General features: G+C 58.7%; 1 protein-coding gene across 1 annotated transcript in view; it reads left to right on the top strand.

The window, feature by feature from the left end:
* GMDS (GDP-mannose 4,6-dehydratase) overlaps positions 1-19,112 on the top strand; it is a 423,498-nt gene extending 404,386 nt beyond the window's left edge. The window contains exons 10-11 of the mRNA XM_043450633.1: positions 17,818-17,886; positions 18,000-19,112. Coding sequence (XP_043306568.1) covers positions 17,818-17,886; positions 18,000-18,062 — 132 coding nt within the window. The 3' untranslated portion in view covers positions 18,063-19,112. The remainder of the gene's footprint in view (positions 1-17,817; positions 17,887-17,999) is intronic.
* Positions 19,113-22,218: the final 3,106 nt, after the last annotated feature.

Raw genomic sequence — 22,218 nt, 5'->3', positions numbered from 1 at the left:
TGCCTGATGACTGTCCTCAAGAATTCCTGGACCCTCCCGGGTGCTGGCCGGTCGGTCACTGCTGACCACCAGTTCTCCCAGCCCCTGCCTGGGTGCAGTCCACTGCAGTGGATTCACGACCTGGAAGGATGCTGGTGGGGCCGGGGCCAAGCGCTGGCCGCCCGGGGGCTCCTGCAGTGTTCTAGGAGTGGGGGTGGGATTGGGGGGCTGTATCGTGTGCAGGGGGTCACCTCCCCCCCTCAGGTGGCGACACTCACAGGCAGAGTGGAAACCACTGGCTGGACTCTGTGGCCTCCTTGGACCGCGTCTCAAGGTCGAGACGAGAGAAGAGGGCTGTGCGCCATGGCCAGTGCCGATCACACGGAGCCCTGGGCCCGGCTGGACGGACGGGCACCCCTCGCACCCAAGTGTCCACACAGCTTACTGAGCGCTCAGGCGCTGCATGTGGACACGCGTCTGTGTGTCGTCCGTGGTTGTGTCTGTTGTACGAAGACTTCACAGCGGGTCTGGACTTTCACTTTGCTGTCCTGTTCTGTGATGTCGTGTTGCCTGGGTGGACATGGGCAGCGGGCAGCTGCAGATCAGACAGGTGGAGTCTGGCCTTTGCCCAGCTTCCCGCCCAGACTCTCAGCACAGACACGCCGTCGTCCCCCACGTCCTCTGCTTGTCTGGAGCGTCCGCGGGGTGTCCTGGGTCCCGCCGGCCCTGCCTCTTCTGGGCGCTGGGTGCAGCAAGCCTCCAGTTCCACGAGCCCCGCTCCTTCTGGTTCCGTGTGAGGACCTTCAGACTCCCCCCAGGCCCCGGAGTCAGCTGCAGGCGGGCTGAGGCTCTGCCATGGACCTCGCCGCGGGGGTGCTGAGCGGGGCTGCCTCTCACCGAGGTGGGAAGCCTGGGCATGTGTCTCAGATACACGCGTCCTGAAGGTGCTCATTAGGACCTGCATCAGGAACACAACAGGTCCTTGGGGTGTGGACCGTGCCACCCACCCGCTGGGGCCTGGGCCAGGGCCGGACGGCCCCGTGGCTTCAGGGGATGCCCGCTGACGGAGCCGTGCTCACCCACGGCACCCTGCGCCTGTCTCCCCCAGTAGACTCAGCACAGAGTCCAGGCTGGACAGACCGCTCCCGCCCTCCCCAGGGGCCCCGGCCGGACACGGACATGTGACCCTGACTCTGACCATTGACCACCGGGACCTGATACACGGGGGCAGACAGAATGCCCTCAGGCCAAACAGACAGACATCATTTTACCCTTCATTCTAGTTTTGTGTTTAAAATATGAAGGGCTTTCAACCTTAAAAGAAAGCTAATATAAATATTTTACTTAAATAGGGAAATTCTTCACTTAAAAGGATACACACACATGTCAGTTGAGCATGAAATAGTGGAAGGCGGAGCCTTAGAAACGGGAAAGGAGAGGCAGGGTGCCTTTGTCGGCCCTGCTCCTTTCTTAGCTCGGTGATCAGTCTCGTGGCATCCCCAGCCCCGTGCTGGACGCCAGGGACTTGAGGCTCGAGGCTCAGGTACCACCTGGAGGCCTGGCTCGGGTGTGCCACCTTCTGAGGAATGAAGGAGACTTAGTGATTCTGGACAGAAGTGGTTTGGTCATTTCTAAATGGGGTGCTGATGGAGTTTTTGTGGTAAAGTATACATAAATTTTGCCATGTTAACCTTTTTCAAGTGCTGTGGCCTCACCTACCTTCACAGCCATCACCTCTGTGCTTCTAGAACACCTCCGCCCCCCAGAACTGAAACTTGGTCCCCACTAAGCAACAACCCGTCACTCCCCCGCCCCCAGCCCCTGAAGCCCGCCCTCCAAGTTTCTGTCCCCACAAACAGACTCCTCGAGGGACCGCACGTGAGTGGAGTCGTGTAATACTTGTCCTTCTGTGTCCGGCTCATTTCTCTGAGCACAGTGTCCCCAGAGTCCATCCACCTTGAATCCTGGGTCAGGATTCCCATCCTCTTTAAGACTGAGTGATGTCCCGCTCTGTGTATGGACCACACCTTGTTTATCCGTCATCCTTCAATGGACCTTTGGGTTGCTTCCACCTTCTGCCTGTTGTGACTGATGCTTCTGCGAACATGGGTGTGCAAATGTCTGTTCAAGACCCTGCTTTCAGTTCTTTTGGATAGACACCCGGAAGTGGAAGTAGAATAGAATAGAGCTTTGGATAGACACCCGGAAGTGGGAGTAGAATAGAATAGAGCTTTGGATAGACACCCGGAAGTGGGAGTAGAATCGCTGGGTCATGTATTAACTCTGTTATTTTTGAGGTGTCTCCTCACTGTTCTCCACAGTGGCTGCACCATTTCACCCCCCACCAGCAGGGTGCAGGGGTCCCAGTCCCCCACATTCTTGCCAGACCTTGTCATCCTCTGTTGGTGGTGGTGGTCTGTTTTCAGGGTAACCATCTGAGTGGGAGTGAAGTTGTATCCCGTGAGGTTTTGATTAGTGTTTCCACACTCGTTAGTGATGTTGGCATCTTTTCACTTGCTCATTGCCTATCTGGGTGTCTTCTCTGGAGAAACGTCTACGCGAGCCCTCTGCCCATTTTTCAGTCAGGATGTTTGTTTCGCTGTTGTTGAGTTGTGGGAGTTCTGCATTTATTCTGGATGTGAACCCTTTCTCAGACACCTCGTTTTCAAATGTCTTCTTCATTTCAGTGGTTGTGTTTTCACCCCGCTCAGCGTGTCTTTGATATCCAGAAGTTTTAAATTCTGATGTAGTCCCGTTTATGTTTTTGCTTTTATTGCTTGTGCTTTTGGTGTCATATCCAAGGAACTATTGCCATATCCAGTGTCATAAATCTTTCCCCTTCTGTTTTCTTCTAGCCATTTTATCATTTGACCACATATGCAGGGGTCTATTTCTGAGATCTGGGTTCTATTGCATTGGTTTATTCATCTATCTTTATGCCAGAAGCACACAGCTCAGACTATCATCGTAGCTTCAGTAATAAGTTTTGAAATCAGGAAGTGTGACACTTCCAACTTCGTTCTTCTCTTTAAAGAGTACTTTGTCTATTACCAGACCCTTTCGATTTCATATGAATTTTAGGACAGAGTCTTATTTCTGCAAAAAAAAAAAAAAGAAATAGAAAATCCCACTGGGGTTCTAATAGGGATTGCATTTAGCTGTGTAGATGTCTTTGGTGGTATTTTCCTCTAAACATATTAAATCTACCAATCTGTGAACACGGGATGTCTTTCCATATGTTTATAGCTTTTGCACTTGATTTTGAAGTCCCGTTGTAAACACAGCACCATCTTTGATCATAGAGCAAAGGAAAAATTAATCTTTTTTCCTAGAGTGGGCTATAGCCAAGTCTGAGTGATAAGCAAATTATATCAATAAGTTAGAACCGAGATGAGAAGTGACACCAGCTGAGGGCATCAGTCAAGGTGACACCTTGAGGGTCAGAGGAGGAAACCACATCTGAGCCGCTCTCAGACCCCCGGGAGACTGACCTGAGCACACAGGAGAGTCAGGGGAGCCACGGACCCGGTGGGTCTGTGAGCTGGAGGTGGGCTGGATGGTTAGGGTGAGACGCACAAGCTTGCGAGACCAAGGTGGACGCTTATACCAGGCAGGTGACCTGGGCAAGTATGGGAGGCGGCCAGGGCAGCGCGCGCGCGTGTGTGTGTGTGTGTGTGTGTGTGCACTGTCAATGCACAGGCAAGGACAGGTGGCGGGTGTAGACAGGAGGACAGCAGGCGGGCGACGATGCAGCCCAGGGTCTCTGCTGATGCACGATGGGGAGGCAGGGCGTCTGTGCAGCGAGGTACGCAGGACAAGGGTGGACACAGGCTCGCGGGGCAGCCGGTCTGCCGGCCTCCTGACACCTGGTCGCATCCAGCCCCTCATCTTGCACTGCCGAAGGCTAAACAGCAGGTCCCAGAGGTCCCCCCGGAATCGTGGTACTGTCAGTCAGGCCTGAGACCCTAACTGAAGGCCCGAGTGTGCACCCATGGTCGGCACGGGTAGAGATGGGGGGTGGGCAACCTCAGGAATGGAGCTCCCGGAGCACCTCAGAGGGGCCTTCAGGAGAATGTCTGTTTGCCTTGTCGGTCCCTTGCCTGCTCGAACCAGAAATGCCGGCAGGGCCGCGTGAGTGGTGGGGGCAGCCGTACTCAGGAGCCCCCATCAGCCTGGTGTTCTGGGCCTGTCACCAAGCGTCCTCACCTGCAGGACGGAGTGGGCACAGACGTGGCGGGAACAGGCCAGGGTGAGTGTGGGCCGCCAGCGTGTGGGGACAGGCCCAGGGCAGCCAGCCCCGCTGGATGGAGGAGCCCAGCGTGGCCAGCGCCGCTCAGACTCCCTCCCAGGGGAGCCCCACAGGGCTGGGCCTGGATCTCACCCACAGGGCCCAGGACAGTGGCTTCGGGCCCTCCCTCCCACCCACCTGCTGACGTGGCCCTGCACTGGAGGGTATGCTCCCCGGAGGGCACGCTCCTGGAGGGCACGTCCCCCATTGGGTGTTTTCCTGTTCCGTTCACGTGTCGTTTCTTCCATCTGACAGGACTGTGACAGCTCTTTAAGGCATCTCTTTGAGAGACAGTGAGTCTGGCGCTTACCCCTGCTTGTGTATTATCCTGCTTGGTAGGTAAGATGCCAGGGCCGTGTTGGGGTCTCCAGAGCAGTCCTGGGTCTGCCTGGTCACGATGGCGGAGGCAGAGTGCCTGTGTCCTGGGGGCACCGGGAAAGGCCAGCGCTTCCAAGAACCTCTTCGTTTACAGGAAGAGACAGGAGTGTGTCACTGGGGGTGTTCTCGGCTCGGGAGGTGTCCTTGGAGGGAAGTTGGGGAGCAGCTCGTCATGTGGGTGACCCCTGAGTCTGCAGAGTGAGTCGGGGCGGAGCCCTCAGCCTCAGTCCTCCTCGAACCCCTGAGGACTCTGGGGCCTGGGGGGCCACTGCAGAGCCAGCGCCGGACGGGGGATCCTTCCCATAAGGGGGGCAGGGTCGCAGGTCAGAAAGCCGGTTACTCCTTTCAGGCTTTCTCTGAGGGCTCTCTGAAAGATGAACTTGGAAAACTCTTAGAAAACCAGCGTAAAGAAACAAGACAGCTTAGAGCTATTTTCTTAAAAAGCCATCAGGACCATGACATCTGAGGGCCATCTTTGAAGCGACATAAATGTCTTTATAGGAAGGATATGAGAAGCTTGCTTTCAGTCTAAGGAAGAGGCGGTTGGGAAGAGTCCCCCAGGTCTGTGGTCCTGGCTGAGACCTGAGACGGTCACCCGGGTCTGCAGCCCTGGCTGAGACCATCCCCTGGGTCTGTGGTCCTGGCTGAGACTGAGACGGTCACCCAGGTCTGTGGGCCTGGCTGAGACCTGAGACCGTCCCCTGGGTCTGCGGGCCTGACTGAGACCTGAGACCGTCCCCTGGGTCTGTGGTCCTGGCTGAGACCTGAGACGGTCACCCGGGTCTGCAGCCCTGGCTGAGACCGTCCCCTGGGTCTGTGTCCCCGGCCTGACCGAGCAGGAGACGCCCTCCGGCCGCTGGCGCAGGTGTGGAGATGGGCAGGAGCCCCGGGCGGCCACACCTGCTCTGGGGCAGCCCGCCGCCACGGTGCAGGACAGGAGTCAGTCCTCCAGGATCATAGCTGAAGGGCTGTCTCATTAGGGAAGCCGAAACGTGGTGTTAACCGTGCTCCACGAAGGTCTGATGCTGCTGGCCTAGCATAACTGTTACATTTAGAGACTGAGACGTCGTCAGATATTCTGACCCCTGAGTTGACCTCTGAAACTGAGTTCTCCCGTCTGTTGGGAAGCGAATGGCGCGTCCTCAGGACCGGGCTGAGCTGCGTCACGGGATGACTCTGCGAGCCCCGAGGAGTGCATGCTTCCCCCTCCTGCAGCTGCTCCCGAGGGGCGCCGCAGACCCGTGGGGTCAGGACTCTGAGGCTGAGGGTGCACGCCCCCCGCGCCGGGGGTTCCGGCCCAGTGGCAGTGAATTTTAGCAAAACCTGCACATGCACGGTGTCTCATCGACAGGACTATAAGTTGACACTTTAAACAAAGCAAGAATTGTATTTACATTTCGAGATTTTAAAAGGGCGCCTTAAAGTTAGGGCACGGTCTCTTTATTTCTGATTTTGTACAGTGTTGCCTTTATAGCCCTTAGCTGTGAATTCAGAGCAGTGAATTCGGAGAAGACCTCTGAGAAGACCGTCCAAGTTTTAAGTCCTCTCTCAGCAGGGAAGTTCAACACAGAGGCAGCAGCCAGTGTGTTCCACAGTCTGTCTACACATAGGCCTGTAAAATGCAGCTGCTTTACAAAAACACTTTCATTTAAAATTGTTAATAGTTACGATGTTTTATCATTTGGGAGTGGTAATTAGCTCAACGACCCATGAATTAAAGTATCACAAAACTAAAGCCTCTGATGAGTCTCTGTGCAACGGCTCTGCATGTTTACTGAGGAGGCAATAAAGGACTGAGGAAAATCCCACTGCATTTTCTTACCAGGTGTCCACAGCTTCACTGTAACAGCGAGGCACGCGGGTCATCAGAGCTAATGCCCGCCGTGGATTTCTCCCGTGTAACATCAGTCCCGTGGTGCTAGCTGCAAGGTTAGGCGGTGCCTCCTGGGGCAGCTCTGCGCAGAGAATGAGATAACCCGCAGCACCGCCCACCATGCTGAGGGCCGCTCTGCAGGCAGCCTGAGACACGTGAGCACTCAGAAGCCCCACTGCAGACAGAGGTCCTCCCTCCTCGGGGTGGAAGCCATGATGCGCTGGATGGTACAGACGTGAGGTTCCCCTCAGAACAAGCACTGCTTAGGTCATCCCTTCTAAAGAACGATCCTGGGAAAACGTGCGAGAAGAGGTGACTGGCCTCGAGCCATTGCCCGCATTTCAGAGCTCCAGGCCTCGTCTCATCGAGTCGGGGGTGCGTGCGGTCAGTCCTGCAGTCAGCCTCTCCTGCCTTTCCCGGGGAGGGGGCTGAGGGCGCCGCAGCCCTGCGCTCCCGGAGTTCTGTGGGGGGCACGTCCTGGGGCACAGGGTGGGTGGGCTGGGTCGGATGAAGAGCAGAGTCCTCTAAGGGGGAGGGCTTGTCCTGCCCTCAGCAGCCTGGTCTTCAGGACTCGGCCCTGGCACCCCGACTGCAGAGCTCGATCTGTCCCCCGGCCCCCCACCCCGACGGTCCCCACAGCAACCCCGTGAGTGACCCCAGGTGCTGGCTTGCGTGCCCGTGTCCAGACCACTCCTTGTGCCCCGTGTCTACCACTGAGTCTCAGCCACAGGGGTGCTCCCCTCACCCACCGGGACACCAGCTCTAAAATAAAGCTGCCCGCGTCCTGGCCCACGCGGACGGAGGGGCCCCAGTGCCGCTCCCACCCTCTGTGAACAGCCCAAGCTGCAGGGTTTCCTGCCGCAGCTCTGCAAGCGGGGCAGGCCCCGTACCCACCCGGCCTTCCTCTGCGGGCCCTGGGGGGTCGCGACAGCACTTTTCTGTCGACAGACTCAAGAGGGGGGTCGGGGGCGCTGGCAGTGGTGTGTCAGGGCAGCCCCAGGTGCCCGGAGACCCCTCTGCAGGCTGACGGCTTGGGGCCAGGCTGAGTACCTCTGACCTCTCCCCTTCGGGGGGGCCACATGGAGCCCCAGCCTCCGGGGAACCTTCTCGGGGTCCCATGCAGTCGCCTGTGATCCTGTGAAGAGTCCGAGCTACACTCTGGGGGAGAAGCAGCAAATCCGGTGAGAGCAGAGTCCAGCGTGGCCTTCCTGCCCAAGTCCCCCCGTCTGTCCTCCCAAACCCCAGGGACCCAGGACCTTCAGGGGGGGCATCGCTGGGCCAAGGTGGGCCACGGTCTGTGCCAACCGTCGTGTGGACTTGCTGCGGCCGGAGTCCTGGGCCACCACCCGCCCCCCGCGAGGCGCCCCTTTCCGGGATCTGTTCACAGACATGTCAGAGAAGACACGGCTCCTGTCAGGAGATCTGACCCAGTTACTGCACGGGAGCAACGCTCGGAGGTCGGACATTCGTGCAGGAGGGGGCCAGCCCTTGGCTTCCTGGACGCTTCCGAGCGTCTCTTCCATGTCATCTCTTGGCCCCTTGTTTACTGGGGATGATGGCTCGTCTTAGACAGGGCTCACACTCTGGGAACACGCCGCAGCGTGCACAGCGGGGTCCCAGGAGGGACCTGTGGGGTCACGTGGCCAGATGGTGCCCGTGGCCCTGTGATCTGTGTGGGCACAGCTGGTGTTTCCAAATGATTCTCACACTGAAGCACTTGGGCAAGCGGCAGAGGGTGACACAGGCTCCTGTTTTATCTCAGCCGCTGGCAGCACGCAGCTCGGACCCCAGCCTCAGCGGCGACGGCCATTCCGGCCACAAACACAGCCTCTGCCGGGATTGCAGGACAGCCAGCCACACTTGGAATCACCACCGAAGCTTCCATCAAAGTCAGCCTGATTATTTTCCACTGCGTTTTCCTGAAAGGATGTTATGATTTTCTAGATGTTTGGTAGCTGGCGATAAATCAGGCTTTTATGATGTCATGTGAAAGGTCCCCCCCTCTTCCTCCTGCCGCGGCCACAGGACGCGTGGACACCGCTGGCTTAACCCTCTGCTCACTCAGTCTGGGCACGGCCAGGCTGCCCCCCGGCTGGGCATGGACGGCACTGTGGGCCTCCCTCCACCATGGGGTGAACCAGACCTCCTCCACCAAGAGTCTGGCATCAAATCAAGATTCAGAACAAGCCAGTGTGTCCCTCAGAGCCATAGAGGTGATCACAGGTGATTTTACAAAAGCCATCTTCTGGAAGAGCCTCTGCATCATCATCATAAAAAGACGTGTCCTTGAAAAGGAGGTGCTATCTGAAGAAGGCACTATCTAAAGTCAGGGGGTACTGATAAAACGTGACTCTGGAACTTCACTGGTAGCGCCGTCAGTTCACATGCCGTCTCTGGACATCGGTTCACATGCGCTCACTGGAGCCCCAACCCAGGGCGTTCTCCCCAAATCCCACCCCCACCCACCCCCCCATCCACGGCAAGTGTTCTGTCTGCTCTCCCCTGGCAGCGGGTCACGTCCACCACCTCTCTCCACCCCGGCATCCTCAGCACGCTCCCGGTCCTGGCCACCTCCGTCTCCGGTCATCTGCATGCCCACGGTCCCCCCGCCGTCCCAGTCTCCCACCGCTCCCACCCCGCTCAGCGCCCACGGTGAGGTCAGAGACACCAGTGAGCTTGTGCTCAGAGCCCCCGGGGCCCCGAGGAACGTGAGACTCTGAACTCCGCTGGAGGCTGACCAAGTCCACAAATCTTGAAGTGGAGCCGGCGGGTGGACCTTTACGTCACACCGTCACAGAGAATTAGGGCAAAAACAGTTAAACTCAAGCAGGTTGTGGTGCTGTGTCCCATCCTCGCAAGAGCTTCTGGCAGAAGAGGGGCCCGTGGCCCAGGAGATGGGACCCGACCTCCAGGAGGAGGTCCACTGTGTCCTCGCTGGATCAGGGGCAGGCCAGCCCTTCCTCACCCCCACAGCAGGTGCTGGTGCAGCGCTGGGCCCTGCCCTCTGCCCGGCAGGCCCGGGGGTGACATGACCTGCCCGCCCGCAGGGCACAGTCCTGACTCTGGAGCGGATGTCCAGACCTTGGCCCCCAAGAGTGGCCAGATGTTCCCAGGCTGAGAGACTCAAGCACAGGAAAGACTGGCAGGTTTTTAGGCGGGAAGGGGGGTGTGTGTGAGAGTCTCCAGGTGAGAAGAACTCACTCACCCTTGTAAGACACAGAGCTGGAAGTCAACCCCATACTTACTTTCAAAAATGACACGGGCATCAGAAAAACAGGCTTTCAAGCTACACCACGCTGAGGTGGCCAGTTCATAACTGTGGCCGGTGGTCTGCACGTCCTCTAAGGGACCGTCAGCAACCACTGAATAAAGCCACGTGAATATGTGGCTTTGCTACGAAGGGCCTGGGCCCCAAGATGGGAATTCCCTGGACGCCAGTACGTCGTCAGCTCCTCTGGGCTCTGACCCCCTGGACACCCTGTGCAGACTCAGGGGCCTTTCTCTGTCCCTGAGACCCAAGGGCTCCACCTGCACTCCTCTCACCATCAAATCGCTGATGAAAGCACAGCTCCAGGAAGGACCTCCCACTGTTCTTCAAGCCCACCTCCTCCTCGGCTTCTGCCCCGAACCCCTGTGGCCTCGATGGGCTTATTCACACATCCCGGCCCCTTGACTGGCCCTCCTGCTGACATCGAAGCTCAGAGCAAGGCTTCGTCATGTCCACTGCTGCCCCCCCAGCATCTAAGACAGTAAAGGTTTGGAAACACTCAACAGCGTATGAAATGGTTACAATAATTGGAGGAAAAATTAAACATAAAATCGGTTACCATTGTTCAAAAATTATGATCTAAAAATAGAAGTTTGGTTGGGGTGCAAGTCAAAGTGACAGAACTATAAAAGCAAATCTGTGAGACCACCCCTGCTTGAAGAGGACAGATTCATCCCTGACGTCACTACAAGAAGTCAGAATCGCCGCTTTCCCCCCACCTTGGTGATGAATGCGCCGACAGCCAGCCCGCTGTTGCCGTGAGCTGTGACGTTATAGAGACACGCCGGCTGTTCCCACCCAGGATCCTGACCCTCACGGGGCCTCGCCTGGTGGGCGACGTTCCCCCCGCTGCACAGCCTGAAACCCTGAGGCTCAGACTCCCCCACGGCCACACGGCTCAGAGGCTGAGCTGCAGAGGCAGCTGGGTCTCCCCAGTGGTGTCTAAGGAGCTTTTGGTCTTGAGATACAAGGTGTGTGCAGCGAAACACACGGATCTGAAGGGGGCAGACCGGCGCTTTGGCAGACGCACACCTTCTGTTCCACCGCCCTTGGGTGAGAGCACCCTCCCCGCCCACCGCCGGCCGGTGGCAGTCTTGTTCCCAGCACCTCCAGTTCCATTGCCAGGACAGAACCTCCAGCACAGTGGGCTACGAGCGTGTGGTTGATTTTGGCCATCTGGTCACCCAGCCCTGCAGCACACTGTTGGTCCCACCCATCAGCTTCGTCCATATTGCTCAGAGAGCTCTCTGCCTCTCAGACGACTGTCCACAGAGTATGTTCTTGCCGTGTTTTCTGGGCGGGCTCGTCCTGCTGAGGGCTGTGCGTCTTCTGCTCCAGCGCCCGACCCCCGGGGGCTTCATGACATTCGTCAAGTTGTCGGGTTTAAGCGTCTCTGTGGCCGTGTTCAGGGAGGGATTCTATTTCTCTTAGAAAGACAGAAAAGGAAAGACCCCAGGTAACCGGGCAGCATGGCTGCCTCTCAACCTGGTAAACCTGCCACCGGCAGGAAACCAAAAGAATGGCCAGTCACAGAGACTGACCTTCGTCTCCACGCACGTCTTCCACCACGCCACTAGGAAACCTTAACAAGTGTCGAAGCAGCTGTCCCAAGTTTTCCTCAACTAAGAAGCTCCCCAGAGAAACAGCCAGAAAGCAAGAACCTGGATGTGGTCCGTGGCCGAGCTAGCCCCAGCATCTCTTCAGAAGTCAGCGAGGGAACGCGTGTTTGCATGAGTGCTTTGTCATTTCTGTTTGGAGTGAGAAAGAGGAGGGCGGGAGGGTTACGGAAGTGGGGTTTCTTGAGATCGAACAGCTTGATGTGCTCTTCAGATTGAGAAAAGCCCAAAGGAAGAAACCCGTCCATGTTCTAGGTGCATGCATGCATCCACAGTACTCACTAATGCCGTGCCGCATCAGGCGCCAAGTCGTGTCCGGCTCTTTGCAACCCCATGGACTGTCGCCCACCCGGCTCGTCTGTCCATGGGGTTCTCCAGGCAGGAATACTGGAGTGGGCTGCCATGCCCTCCTCCAGGGGATCTTCCAGACCCAGGGATCGAACCCTCATCTCTTTTGTCTCCTGCAATAGCAGTCAGGTTCTTTACCACTAGTGCCACCTGGGAAGCCTGTATTCGTTAGTACTAATCTGGGGCATGGAGGGGGCGGCTGTCTAGGGCCCAGCAGGTCCCCTCACAACGGGGAAGGAAATGGCCTTCCTCTGCGTGTGTGCGGGTCCCTGGTGGCCGGCCTCAGCCTCCTTGCCGAGGGGCGCCCCCAGCCCGCGTCAGGCTGCAGGTGAGCGAACAGGGAGCCAGGCTTCGCCCCCGGGTGCTTGTCAGGTGCCCAGGGAAGGGGCCTCCTGAGGCAGATCCAGGAGCTCCTGGTTGCATTTCGATCGTCTGGAGGTTTAATTAGCTGGTGTACGTGCAGCACTTGGAGGGTGGAAGGGCCTAAACAGCAGAGGCAGAGCCGCCCAGCCTCATGCTCCAGGGGCCACGGGCCAACAGTGTCACAGCCCCTCTAATCGTCCACTTAAAGGCGCTTTATCTCCTTTCTGCGGGCTTGGTGTCACCTCCTACCAGCCTGGGTAATCTTCACACCCTCGACCCAGTTATTAACAGTAACCAGTCATTTCCGACAAAGACGCTGCTGGCTTTGAAGCCTGGGATGTGCTGAGCTCACCGACAATCTTATCTCCCTGTCGTGAACCAGCCCTGTGTTGCCACCTCCAGCAGCCCCGCCTCCGCCGCTGACAGTGACCATCAGGGAGGGCGTCAGGGTCCAGAGGCTCCCGCGGCAGCACTGACCGAGCTCTCCCGGGGCCGTCAGCCCCGGGAGCACCTCGGATCCCGGAGGACAGCCGACAGAGAAGGGAGCGGGCTGGGGTGGGGAGGAGGCACCTCGCCAGGGCGTGCGTGGCCAGGCCCACCCCCCGCCTCACCGGCACCTTCAGAGTAACCTGGGCGCAGACAGCACCCGGGCGCAGCTTTGAGAAAGCTCGGGGCTGCCCTGGGGGCTCAGTGGGAGAGGGTCCACCTGCCGAGGCAGGAGGTGTGGGTTTGATCCCCTGGTTGGGGAGATCCCGCCGCGTGCCGCAGAGCAGCTAAGCCTGCATGCCACGATGGAGCCCGCGCTCTGCAGCAGGGGACGCCTCCACCACAGTCAGAGGGCAGGCCCTGCACCCCAACGAGAACCAGCACAGCCAAAAATAAGAGAGAAGCCAAGCGCAGACTGAGCCCGGGTGAGCCAGGTCCGGAGGCGGGTGGGCTGGCCTCTCTGGGGCCCGCTCCTCTGCCCTGGGAGGGCGTGCGACTGTGAGGGGGCGCCCGGGGCTGGCATCGGGGACAGAACCAGCCTGGGTACCGGGCTTGTGTCCACTCTGCGAGGAGAGGGCCCCGTCCTCACCTCAGCCTGAAAGGACTTTCTCCACGACGTTTGCTCAAGCTCTGTTTAAAAGGAACTTGATGTGCTTCATCGCAGTTTCCACTGTAAAATCGTCTGTCCCGGCCTCTTCCCTTCATCCTAACCACATTTCTCTTTCTGCTAACCGTATCTTCAAAATACAAATGAAAACAGACATCTCTATGAAGGCTGCACTATAAATGCTGTTAATTGGGTTCTCCATTTATAAAGCGAATACTTTTTCTGTTTACCACCATAGGCTTTATTTACAAATTTAGAAGTGGACGTGTCAGGAAGTCCGTGTTCTCGTTCATTCTTCCAGAGAGCTCTGTGTGCTGGGTAGACATCTTCACCCGTGTCTGGGGTGCACTTGGAGGTGGCCTTGCAGGCCTGGGTTTGGTAGCTCTCAGTAGCTCGTTCCAAATGACAAATCGTGGTTCCCAGCCCATAAGCTTCCTGGGGACCCGCTCAGGCGCCCCCCACCAACCCCGCATCCCGAGGCCCCGAGCGGAGGTGCCGGCGTCTCCAGGCGGGTGCTCTCTGCCCCACCAGCTGCCCGGGATCTCTAGGGTCAGCGGCAGCGGGGCGGTGCTGATGGACTGGATTTCCCCGCGAGAGAGCCCAGCATTGTTGAGGCCCGACGGCAGCCCGCTGATGGACAGCCCCTCTGAGGCCGCTTCCTGAGCAGACCAGACGCCCGCGGTTTTCTCCTCGTCTCTTATCAGCCCTGTCGTCAGAGGGGAGGCCAGGCCTCAGCTCCCTCGGTGCCAAGGCGGGGGTCCTGGGCGTTGGGGGAGGAGTGAGCGGTCCTCCCCGCACTGCGCAAAGGACGCACATGAGGGCAGAGGCCTGAACCTGCCCCCCGGGAGGCAGACTCTCCTGCGGGCTTGCTGAGGGAAGGTCCCCACTTGGTCCTTCTCCTCATTCTCGCTGACTCTCAGCTGTGCGTCTCCAGCCCAGACTGGGCCAGCGTTTCCCATTGACTGTCCGTTGTTGTCGTCGTGAGCAGTTCTGTCTTTCTAAAAAGGAGCATTTCCCCAAGAGGAAGGCATTAGCATCGAGTTACATCAGGAACCAAATTCACTGGCATTCTTTTATTCCCTGGGAACCTCAGCCATTCCTCAGTTTTGCTTTTTTAAGCAAAGTGGAAGGAAGCCGATGAATGTGGAGCAGCCCTCACGCTCGGCTCTTAGGTCCTGGGAGGTGGCTGAGCCTCCGGGTCGTCTGTGCCCCTTCTCAGCCACAGGCTGGAGTCCAGCTCTTTCTGTGGGCACTGTGGGCGTTTCTCAGCCTCCTGCCCAAAGAGCGCCCACCCTTAGATGTTTCTCCACCTAAACCGATGCCCTTCGGAGAGCCTACAGGCAGCCCTGTTAAGGAGACACATCACTTGAAAATAAAATGGATGTTAACTTTCATATTAAAAACTTTCCTAATGTAACTTCAGTGAAATAGCGAGAGAAATGAGAGTATGAACTTTAAAAAGAAATGTGACAGAATCTGCCTGGCGGCTTCCCCAGGTGATGTTCAGGAAAGCGGGTGGGTATCCAGGGCTTAATGTGCTGAATAATGACCAGAGCACAGGGGAAGGGGGAGGCCGCCGGCGTGGACGCTGTGCTGTCATCCTGGTAGAAGAGGCGCCCCGGGCGCGGAGAGCGGCCGGTGAGGGTGGCGGCAGGCAGTGCGGGCCTTGTGCTGACTGCGGGGTCTCAGGAACTGGCCTAATGACTTTTCCAGGATCTGGCCTGGCCCTTTATCACTTCACTGGAACAAGGACAGAAACCAGGAAAGCCGGAAAAATTGCTGCAGCAAAACATGCTTCCCACCTGTGTCGGTTTGCCGCTCCGCCTACGGGCACTCAGGCCCCAGGCCTCTGGGTTGGACCCGGCCATCGGAGGATGAGCCCTGAAGGCCGCCCCGGAGTCTGTGGACCCAGAAGAGCCGGGGCGTCCGCACACGGACGTCTGTGCCGCCCCGCCGCTGGGGAACCGCTCAGCCAACCCTAATTGAATCCGACAAGAATAAATCACAGGCTGAAACTGCAGTGCTCACCTAGGGAACAGCCGTGGAAACGGGAGGACACCCAGAGCCGGGGCTCAGGAAACGCCGTCTTCACATAGAAATGCCTCACATTCTTCCCAGAGCTGCCCTGTCTCCCTTTTAAAGAAAAGGTCCAGACCACCCAGTGCACAGCGTGCGTTTGGGAAACTGTACATAAAATCATCACGTCCCTTCAGCCCCGGCCCCTGTTGTCATACTAAGGCTTTAAGCCTATAAATAAAGGAGGACCCGAACTGTCAGAGAGAAGTGGAGAGCAAAACACACGGCTGGTTCCTCGCCTGTCGTCAGAGCCGATCCCACGCGAGTAGGGAGGACGCTGGGCCTGCCCCCCGGCCAGCCTCATGTACCCCAGCCTGGGCCCCAAACCTTGCAGGCCCAGCTGTTTACCTTTTCCCTAAGGGACGCTCCAGGGACAAGCAGGAAAGCCCCTCAAGAGGGGCTGAGTATAAAACAAGCCGGGCGTCCCTGTCTTCCCTAGAAGGGGCCGGTCTAAGGTGTCGGCTTGGACACAGCAGCTGGCGTCCAGAGCCGACGTTTTGTTTTAATGGAACCTCATCCTTTTCCTTCACAAGATCTCTCGGTCTAATTAAATTTCAGGGAGACAGCGCCTTGGCAGAAGGCGAAAGCTAGCTGCCGGGCCGGAATGTGGGAGCTGGGCTCAGAACTGCATCGGGAAGTTTTACTGGTGCGTCTCTGGTTTCAATGAAACCCTTGCACGGTAGCACGTCTGTTTCTGAGCTTTTGAAAGCCATTTTTCTTCTTCCTTAATTGTCGTTCCCTACTTGTTTTTAGATTAGGAGCTGCTTGTAGAAAAATACAGGAAGCAGAGTTACAATGCAGAGCGCCCTTTCCAAGCCTCCTGCAGCCAGGCGAAGCGGCACGGGTCTCGGGGCTCTGCACCCTCTCGGAGCTGGCGCCCGTGGCAAGTGCGGGGATGGACGGCGCCCCCCGCCCTGCCCCAGCCGAGTGTGACTGCCGCGGGGCCTGGGGCTCTGCTTCCTGGGGCCACGTTTCACAGCTCGCACTGGGGACACAGACAGAATGCAGGTCTTTGTGTGACTCTCTTCTCCAACAGAAGTAGCCTCAAAGTCTAGACACATTTACTCGGGGAAAGGAGAGAGAAATAAATTCACTTGTTTTTCCGCATATATTTCCAGCTCCATGGGGCACTGTGTTAAATTGCTAATCAGTAATATCTGCACCCTACTTTTCCTGAGGACTCTGCACATGGACTTTCAGGGCCAGCAGAAGTAACTTGTCTGACTGTTACTAATGCTGGAGGCCAAAGCAGCCCTTCAGTGAAGCCCTTTGGGGGCTTGACTGAGCCCTGAATGTGAGGCTGGGTGGCGGAGAACCGCTGGAAGGGCCATGCTGGAACAGCCGAGGCAGACGTGGGTCCAGGCTGAGTGAGCGGGGCCGGACTGGGGTGAGCACAGAGGTCCCGCCCGCTCCTGCGCCTGCCCCTGTGGATCTACCTTCCACAGCCTGAGTTGACTGATGTGGGGCAGAAACATTTCAGCTACAGCTTGAGCACCCGTTAGGCTCCTCACTGTGGTGGTTTGAGGCTGTCCTTTAGTACTCCGTGTGGCTGGGAGAATGTCTTCCCCAGGGCGAGCGTGTTCATGCAGCCATCTCATGGCCCATCTCACGGCCCCTGGAGGAAGCAGGTTTGCATCTGGGGGAGGTTACCCCAGCCTGGTCTGTTTCAGAGTCTCTCTCTCTCCTTTTTCTTCCCTCTCTCTCCCCTCCCTCCTTCTGCCCTCACTTTCTTTTGGGAAGCATCTTGAAATTCTCATTTCTCATCCTCATGTCCGTCAGTTGTAGGCAGGGGATGGCTCGGCGGGGCCGGGTGGGCAGTCCCTCCCCCGGTTCCCTTCCCAGGCAGTCCATGCAGACAGCAGCCGGGAGGTTCTCAGCCCCTCCCCGTCCAGGGAGGCCCAGCAGGGACCAGTTGAGCCATCGTGTCCTCTTTTATGTGTTTTTATATTTTGATAAGACCCTGTCAGCTGGGGAGAGAAACTCACCACTGAGCAAATGAGCCGCAGTGGGACTGGGGGCGGGGAAGGGGCAGAGGAGCCCGGCCCTGGGTGGGGGGAGCTTGGGGGTGAGGAGAAGCCCTGAGATCAGCATTTCCGAGGAAGGGAGGGGACGGACAGAACAGCCTGGACCTCGGCTCTGAGGGCGGCAGCGGGGGGTCAGTAAAGAGGGGTGGCTGGGAGACCTGCTTCCTGCGGGGCAGGTGTGGGGGGGCTTCGAGAGCTGGGAGAGGGGGTTGGGGGAGGGGAGGGGGAGGGAGGGAGAAGCGGAGAGGGCGGGGGAGGGGAGGGGGGGAGGGGAAGGGACTTGGCGGGGGAGGGGGGAGGGGAGAGGAGCCGGGAAGCGAGCACCATGGGGGGCGGGGGCGCGTCCCCTCTCCTCGGTGTGGCCCACAAGGCCCTCAGAGCGCGTCCCCGGGGCGGGACTCGGGGTGGCGGCGGGGACCCGCCCAGCTTGGGCCACAGGAGCCGGGGGGCGCGGGTGACCCTGCCGAGGCCGCCACCGCCTGCCCGACCGTGCGCCCCATCCTGCCCGCAGGACTTTCTGCAGGGAGACTGCTCCAAAGCCAGGCAGAAGCTCAGCTGGAAGCCCCGGGTCGCCTTTGATGTGAGTGAGTCTCCGGTGCTCCGGCCGGGTGGGAGGGGCCCGGGGGGCGGGGAAGGGTGGACAGCGAGGAGGGCCGGGGGTCCCCCTCACCCGCGCCCACGCCCTGCCTGCAGGAGCTGGTGCGCGAGATGGTGGAGGCCGACGTGGAGCTCATGAGGACCAACCCCAACGCCTGAGCGCCCGGCGGGGCCCAGGCCAGCCGAGGTTTGCGGCAGCCGGGAAGGGCCCAGCCGATTCCTTTTCCTCTGATCGGTTTTGGAATCACGATGTTTTAATCACATATTTGCTTCACTTGAAATTATATCCCAGACAACTGAGATTGTGGGGCTTTCAAATGGTTTTTCTCTTTTCTTATTAAAAAGAGCTTTCCTCTTAATTAGCATTAACACAGTCCCTGTGGATACTGTCTTCAAGTTATAAAAGCAGCAACTGTAAGGACCCCAAACAAAAAGTCACGCAAATCCACGCCTTGGAGTAGTAATCTAGCTTTCTTCCGAGAGAGATCCCCAGCCTGAGCCCGCCCGGCCGCACGCCCTCCTGAGTCCAAGTGGCGACATTGCCTTCCCCTCCTGGTGACAATAAGCCACTCTGTGCAGCGGATCTGGAAACCCAGGTCCTGCAGAAAGGCGGCATTCACGGCAGAGCTGGTCTACGACTATAATTAGAACCCACAGGGCTCCCACCATCTCAAAAGAAGGCTTGAGAAACAGGGAGGGTTAGAAGAAGAAACTTGAAGGAAGGTAAATATTGCTGGAACATTCCATGCCAGGCCCCTGGGTGACCCAGAGGTCTCTGAGCCCATGCCTTTGCTTGTGGTCTAGAGTCTCACACACACTACTCATTTCCAACCTCCTCTCAGTACTAGATCACTTTTTAAATCTAATTTTTATTTAGTTATTCAACCAGTTTATATTTAGTGCCTAATGTATGCCAGACACCGTGCATGTGAACCACGCGAGGTTAATTAGAAATCCGGCTTCGCTGAGAGCATCATTTAGCGGCCTGGCTCCCACCGCCTGTGCTCCTGAGATGTGAACAGCGTGTCTGCACAGCGTTAGGCAGGTGGACACACACGTGTGGAATCCACCCGCACCAAGCAAGAGTTCGTGTACAGGTGGAGCCTTTGCCTGAGAGGCCGTATTTTGCCCCAGAACAAATTAGGTCAGGACTCCTCTCCCCCTCACTCCCCCTCCAAGGAAAATAAAATAAAACTTTACAGCCAATGGGATTCCAGCCTTTGCACATGCATGTGAGTGGGGCCGAACTATTTCTGAATGTCTTCACGGGCAGGTTTATGATCTGGGGAGGACCTGGGCTCCAGGCTGGTGGCAGGAAAGAGGGCTCTTTGTGTGGCTGCTCGTGTTGTGAGAGCCTGCTGGCCGGGGGCGGCCTGGCTCCCGTGGAGCAGAACCGAGGGCCCGAGCCGGCCCACCCGGGTCTTGGACTCGGGAGCGGCCCCAGGACGGGCCTTCTCCCAATCGGGATGCTGCTAATTGGAAACAGATGGTCCCCGGAAAGCTGGGCCTCCAGGACTAGGCAGGCTGGTGGGCACACACACACACTCACACACGCAAACACACACACCAACAAACATGCCAGCTTACACACACACACACACACTGCAAACCCGCTGTCACAAACACACTCTTAAACGTCTCACACACACACACACCTTCACACACATTGCCCTTGGCCTCGATGCGGTGGGCAGACCCCCTCCTCCTCTTCCTCTGACCCCCTGAACCCTCTAGCCCGTCTCACGCCAGGTCCCAGGGCTCTGTGGCTTGTTACCCAGCGGCTCCCCCGTGAGCACTGGAGGGGGTCCAGGCAGGGGGTCAGCAGGGCTTCGGTGGTGCCCCGGGGTTAAATTATTCTCAAAATGGCCTGGAGCATCTGGCTTCAAGGGCACAAGAAGTATTTGGGTTTCAACCGTCTCTCTTCTTCCGTATTTGGGATGGGGAGGGGGTAATTTTGCTTCCTGACCTCCCCATGTATGCTTAAGAAGACGGAAAGAGAACAGATCTGCTTGAGTATCTCTGCGTTTTCTTTCTGTGCATTTCACTCAGACATCCTTCAAGACAATTCTCATTAAAGGGTTTTTTCTACCTTACGTCTCGCTTCAATTTCAACAAATTTACTTTCCCCTTTTTCTCTCTTCTGCCAGCTTTGAATATTCATTTTAGATACGATTATCTTCCACCTTGATTTTTCAAGTGAAAACTCATGTTACAATGCAACATGAGAACAGGGTTGTCAGGCCCACACTGGTGCCCCCGGAGCAGCGAGGCCCGGGTGGTACCCGACAGCCGTGGCCTGGGTTCCGCCCCACCTGCCTGAAGGTGGCGGCCTGTGCGCTGTCCTCACGGGCGGTGGGGAGGGAGCGAGGGCGGGCGGGCGGGGGGGGGGGCGCCAAAAGCCTTCTGCCCCTCCAGCTGTCCAGGGGTGAGTGTGGGCACACAGGCTGGGCCTGGGGTAGAAGAACTGGAGGGCTTGGGGATCAGCCTCCCCACGAGGCGGCTCCTTCAGGAGCTGGACTCCAGTCCGTGAGTGTGCTCGGACACACGCCAGCCACCAAGAGGACAGACCCCAGGGTGGTCGGCGCTGCTGGGGAATGAGGCCTTCCCGCTGTTATTAACGGTCACTGCTGGGCTTAGTCACTCAGTCCTGTCCGACTCTGCGACCCCACGGACTGTAGCCCGCCAGGCTCCTCTGTCCATGGGAGTCTCCAGGCAGGAACACTGGAGTGGGGTGCCATTCCCTCCCAATCCAGGGATCGAACCCAGGTCTCCCACATTGCAGGCAAATTCTTCACAGTCTGAGCCATCAGGGAAGCAGAAGGCATATCTCCAACTTTTGTTTCAAAATAACCATAAATGCTTTGTTTACAAATCATCCTGAACCCCGCCAAAATGCCTCAAAACACCCCAGTACTAAGATTGCACCGGCACTTCCAGCCGGGTATTCTCAGCTTTAAGAAGTGTGTGCAAGTCCAAGTTCCCAAGCCATCTGTTTTCCACAAGGAGCAGCCTTTGGGGTTGGTGGTGTCTGGGCTGGGGGAGGGGTGGAGTCACCAGGTTTACCGGAAGACTGTGTGCCTAGACGGGGTTTTTCAAACACCTCCACACCCAAACACGCCACCCACACCTCTCCAAAAGTGGCAGGTTTTGATTTTTCCCGCGCGGCAGGGACAGCTGGGCCAAAGCACCCAGCGGCCCTTCCCCGGTGCCGGGCGTCGCCGACCTGCGGTCCCGGGTCCAGGCGGTGCCGCCGCGCTTAGCCCGCGACCCCCTCTCCGGCCGTTCAGGGCCCTGGGCCCGCCGCGGGCTGTTCGCTGGCCCGTCCTGGCCACCATTTCTGCCGGGAGAGCGGCCCCTCAGGGAAGCTAGCGACCGCGGCCTGACCCCCGACCCCAGCTCCCGCCCTCCCTCCAGGGTCAGGGGTCGCAGGCACGGGTCGCCCCGCTCTCAGCTGCTCCTCTTTGATCTCTGGATTCGGGGACCGGGCACCGGGCGCGGAAGCCACTGCACGGAGGAGCCCCGACGTGGATGCGGGGTCTGGGGCTCCCACACCTACCGCTGGGACCGCCAGGGGGCCAGGCGCCTTCCCCCAGCGCGGGTGGCGGGACCCCCCCCCCCACATGTCCCAGGACCGAGAGCGGAGGACTCGGGAGAACCGCACGGCTCAGCCCCGTGCCGAGCGCCCAAGGCGCGCGAGGGGCCAGTGCTCGGAAGGCCGGGTCCCCAAACTCCCAGCAGCGGGTGAACCGGGGCGGTTCCGATCCGAGGCCACGGGCTTCCGAGGAAGACGACCCAGATGCGAGGCGCGCCTGGGGCAGGAGGGGCGGCGGGCGCGGCAGGGCCGTTTGCGGGGGAGCAGAACCTCAGCTGGAGTTCCGCTTGTGGCCAAGAGGCTGCCAGCCAGGCAGAGGCCGTCCAGCGAGGCCTTCCTGTCGGGCCGCTTCTCCCAGGATCCCCGACCCTCTCCCAGGATCGGCCTGCGAAGCCGCGTCGGCGGGGGGGTTCTCAGTCACCAGACACGCTAGGCTAGACGCCGCGGCCCGGCCTCCCCGACGCTGCGCGCAGACGCCTGGGGGTGTCTGGCTCCCAGACGGCCGGGCCAGGAGCCACGGTGGGGCCTCCGCGTCTCCTCCACGGCCCCTCCGCCTCCGCCCGCTGCGGCCTAACGCCCGCTGCCAGGGCCAGCGCATCTCCTGCGAGGTGACCACGATGAAAGGCCTTCGGGCCGCACGGAGGGCCGTGGGGCGGCCCCCACCCGGCGAGAACCCAGGCGCAGCGCGCCCCTCGCTCCGGCTCTCGTCCGCCGGCCACCTCT

This window comes from Cervus canadensis, chromosome 28 (assembly GCF_019320065.1).
Source record: "Cervus canadensis isolate Bull #8, Minnesota chromosome 28, ASM1932006v1, whole genome shotgun sequence".
NCBI lineage: Eukaryota > Metazoa > Chordata > Mammalia > Artiodactyla > Cervidae > Cervus > Cervus canadensis.
This window is presented reverse-complemented; position numbering and strand designations above follow the sequence as displayed.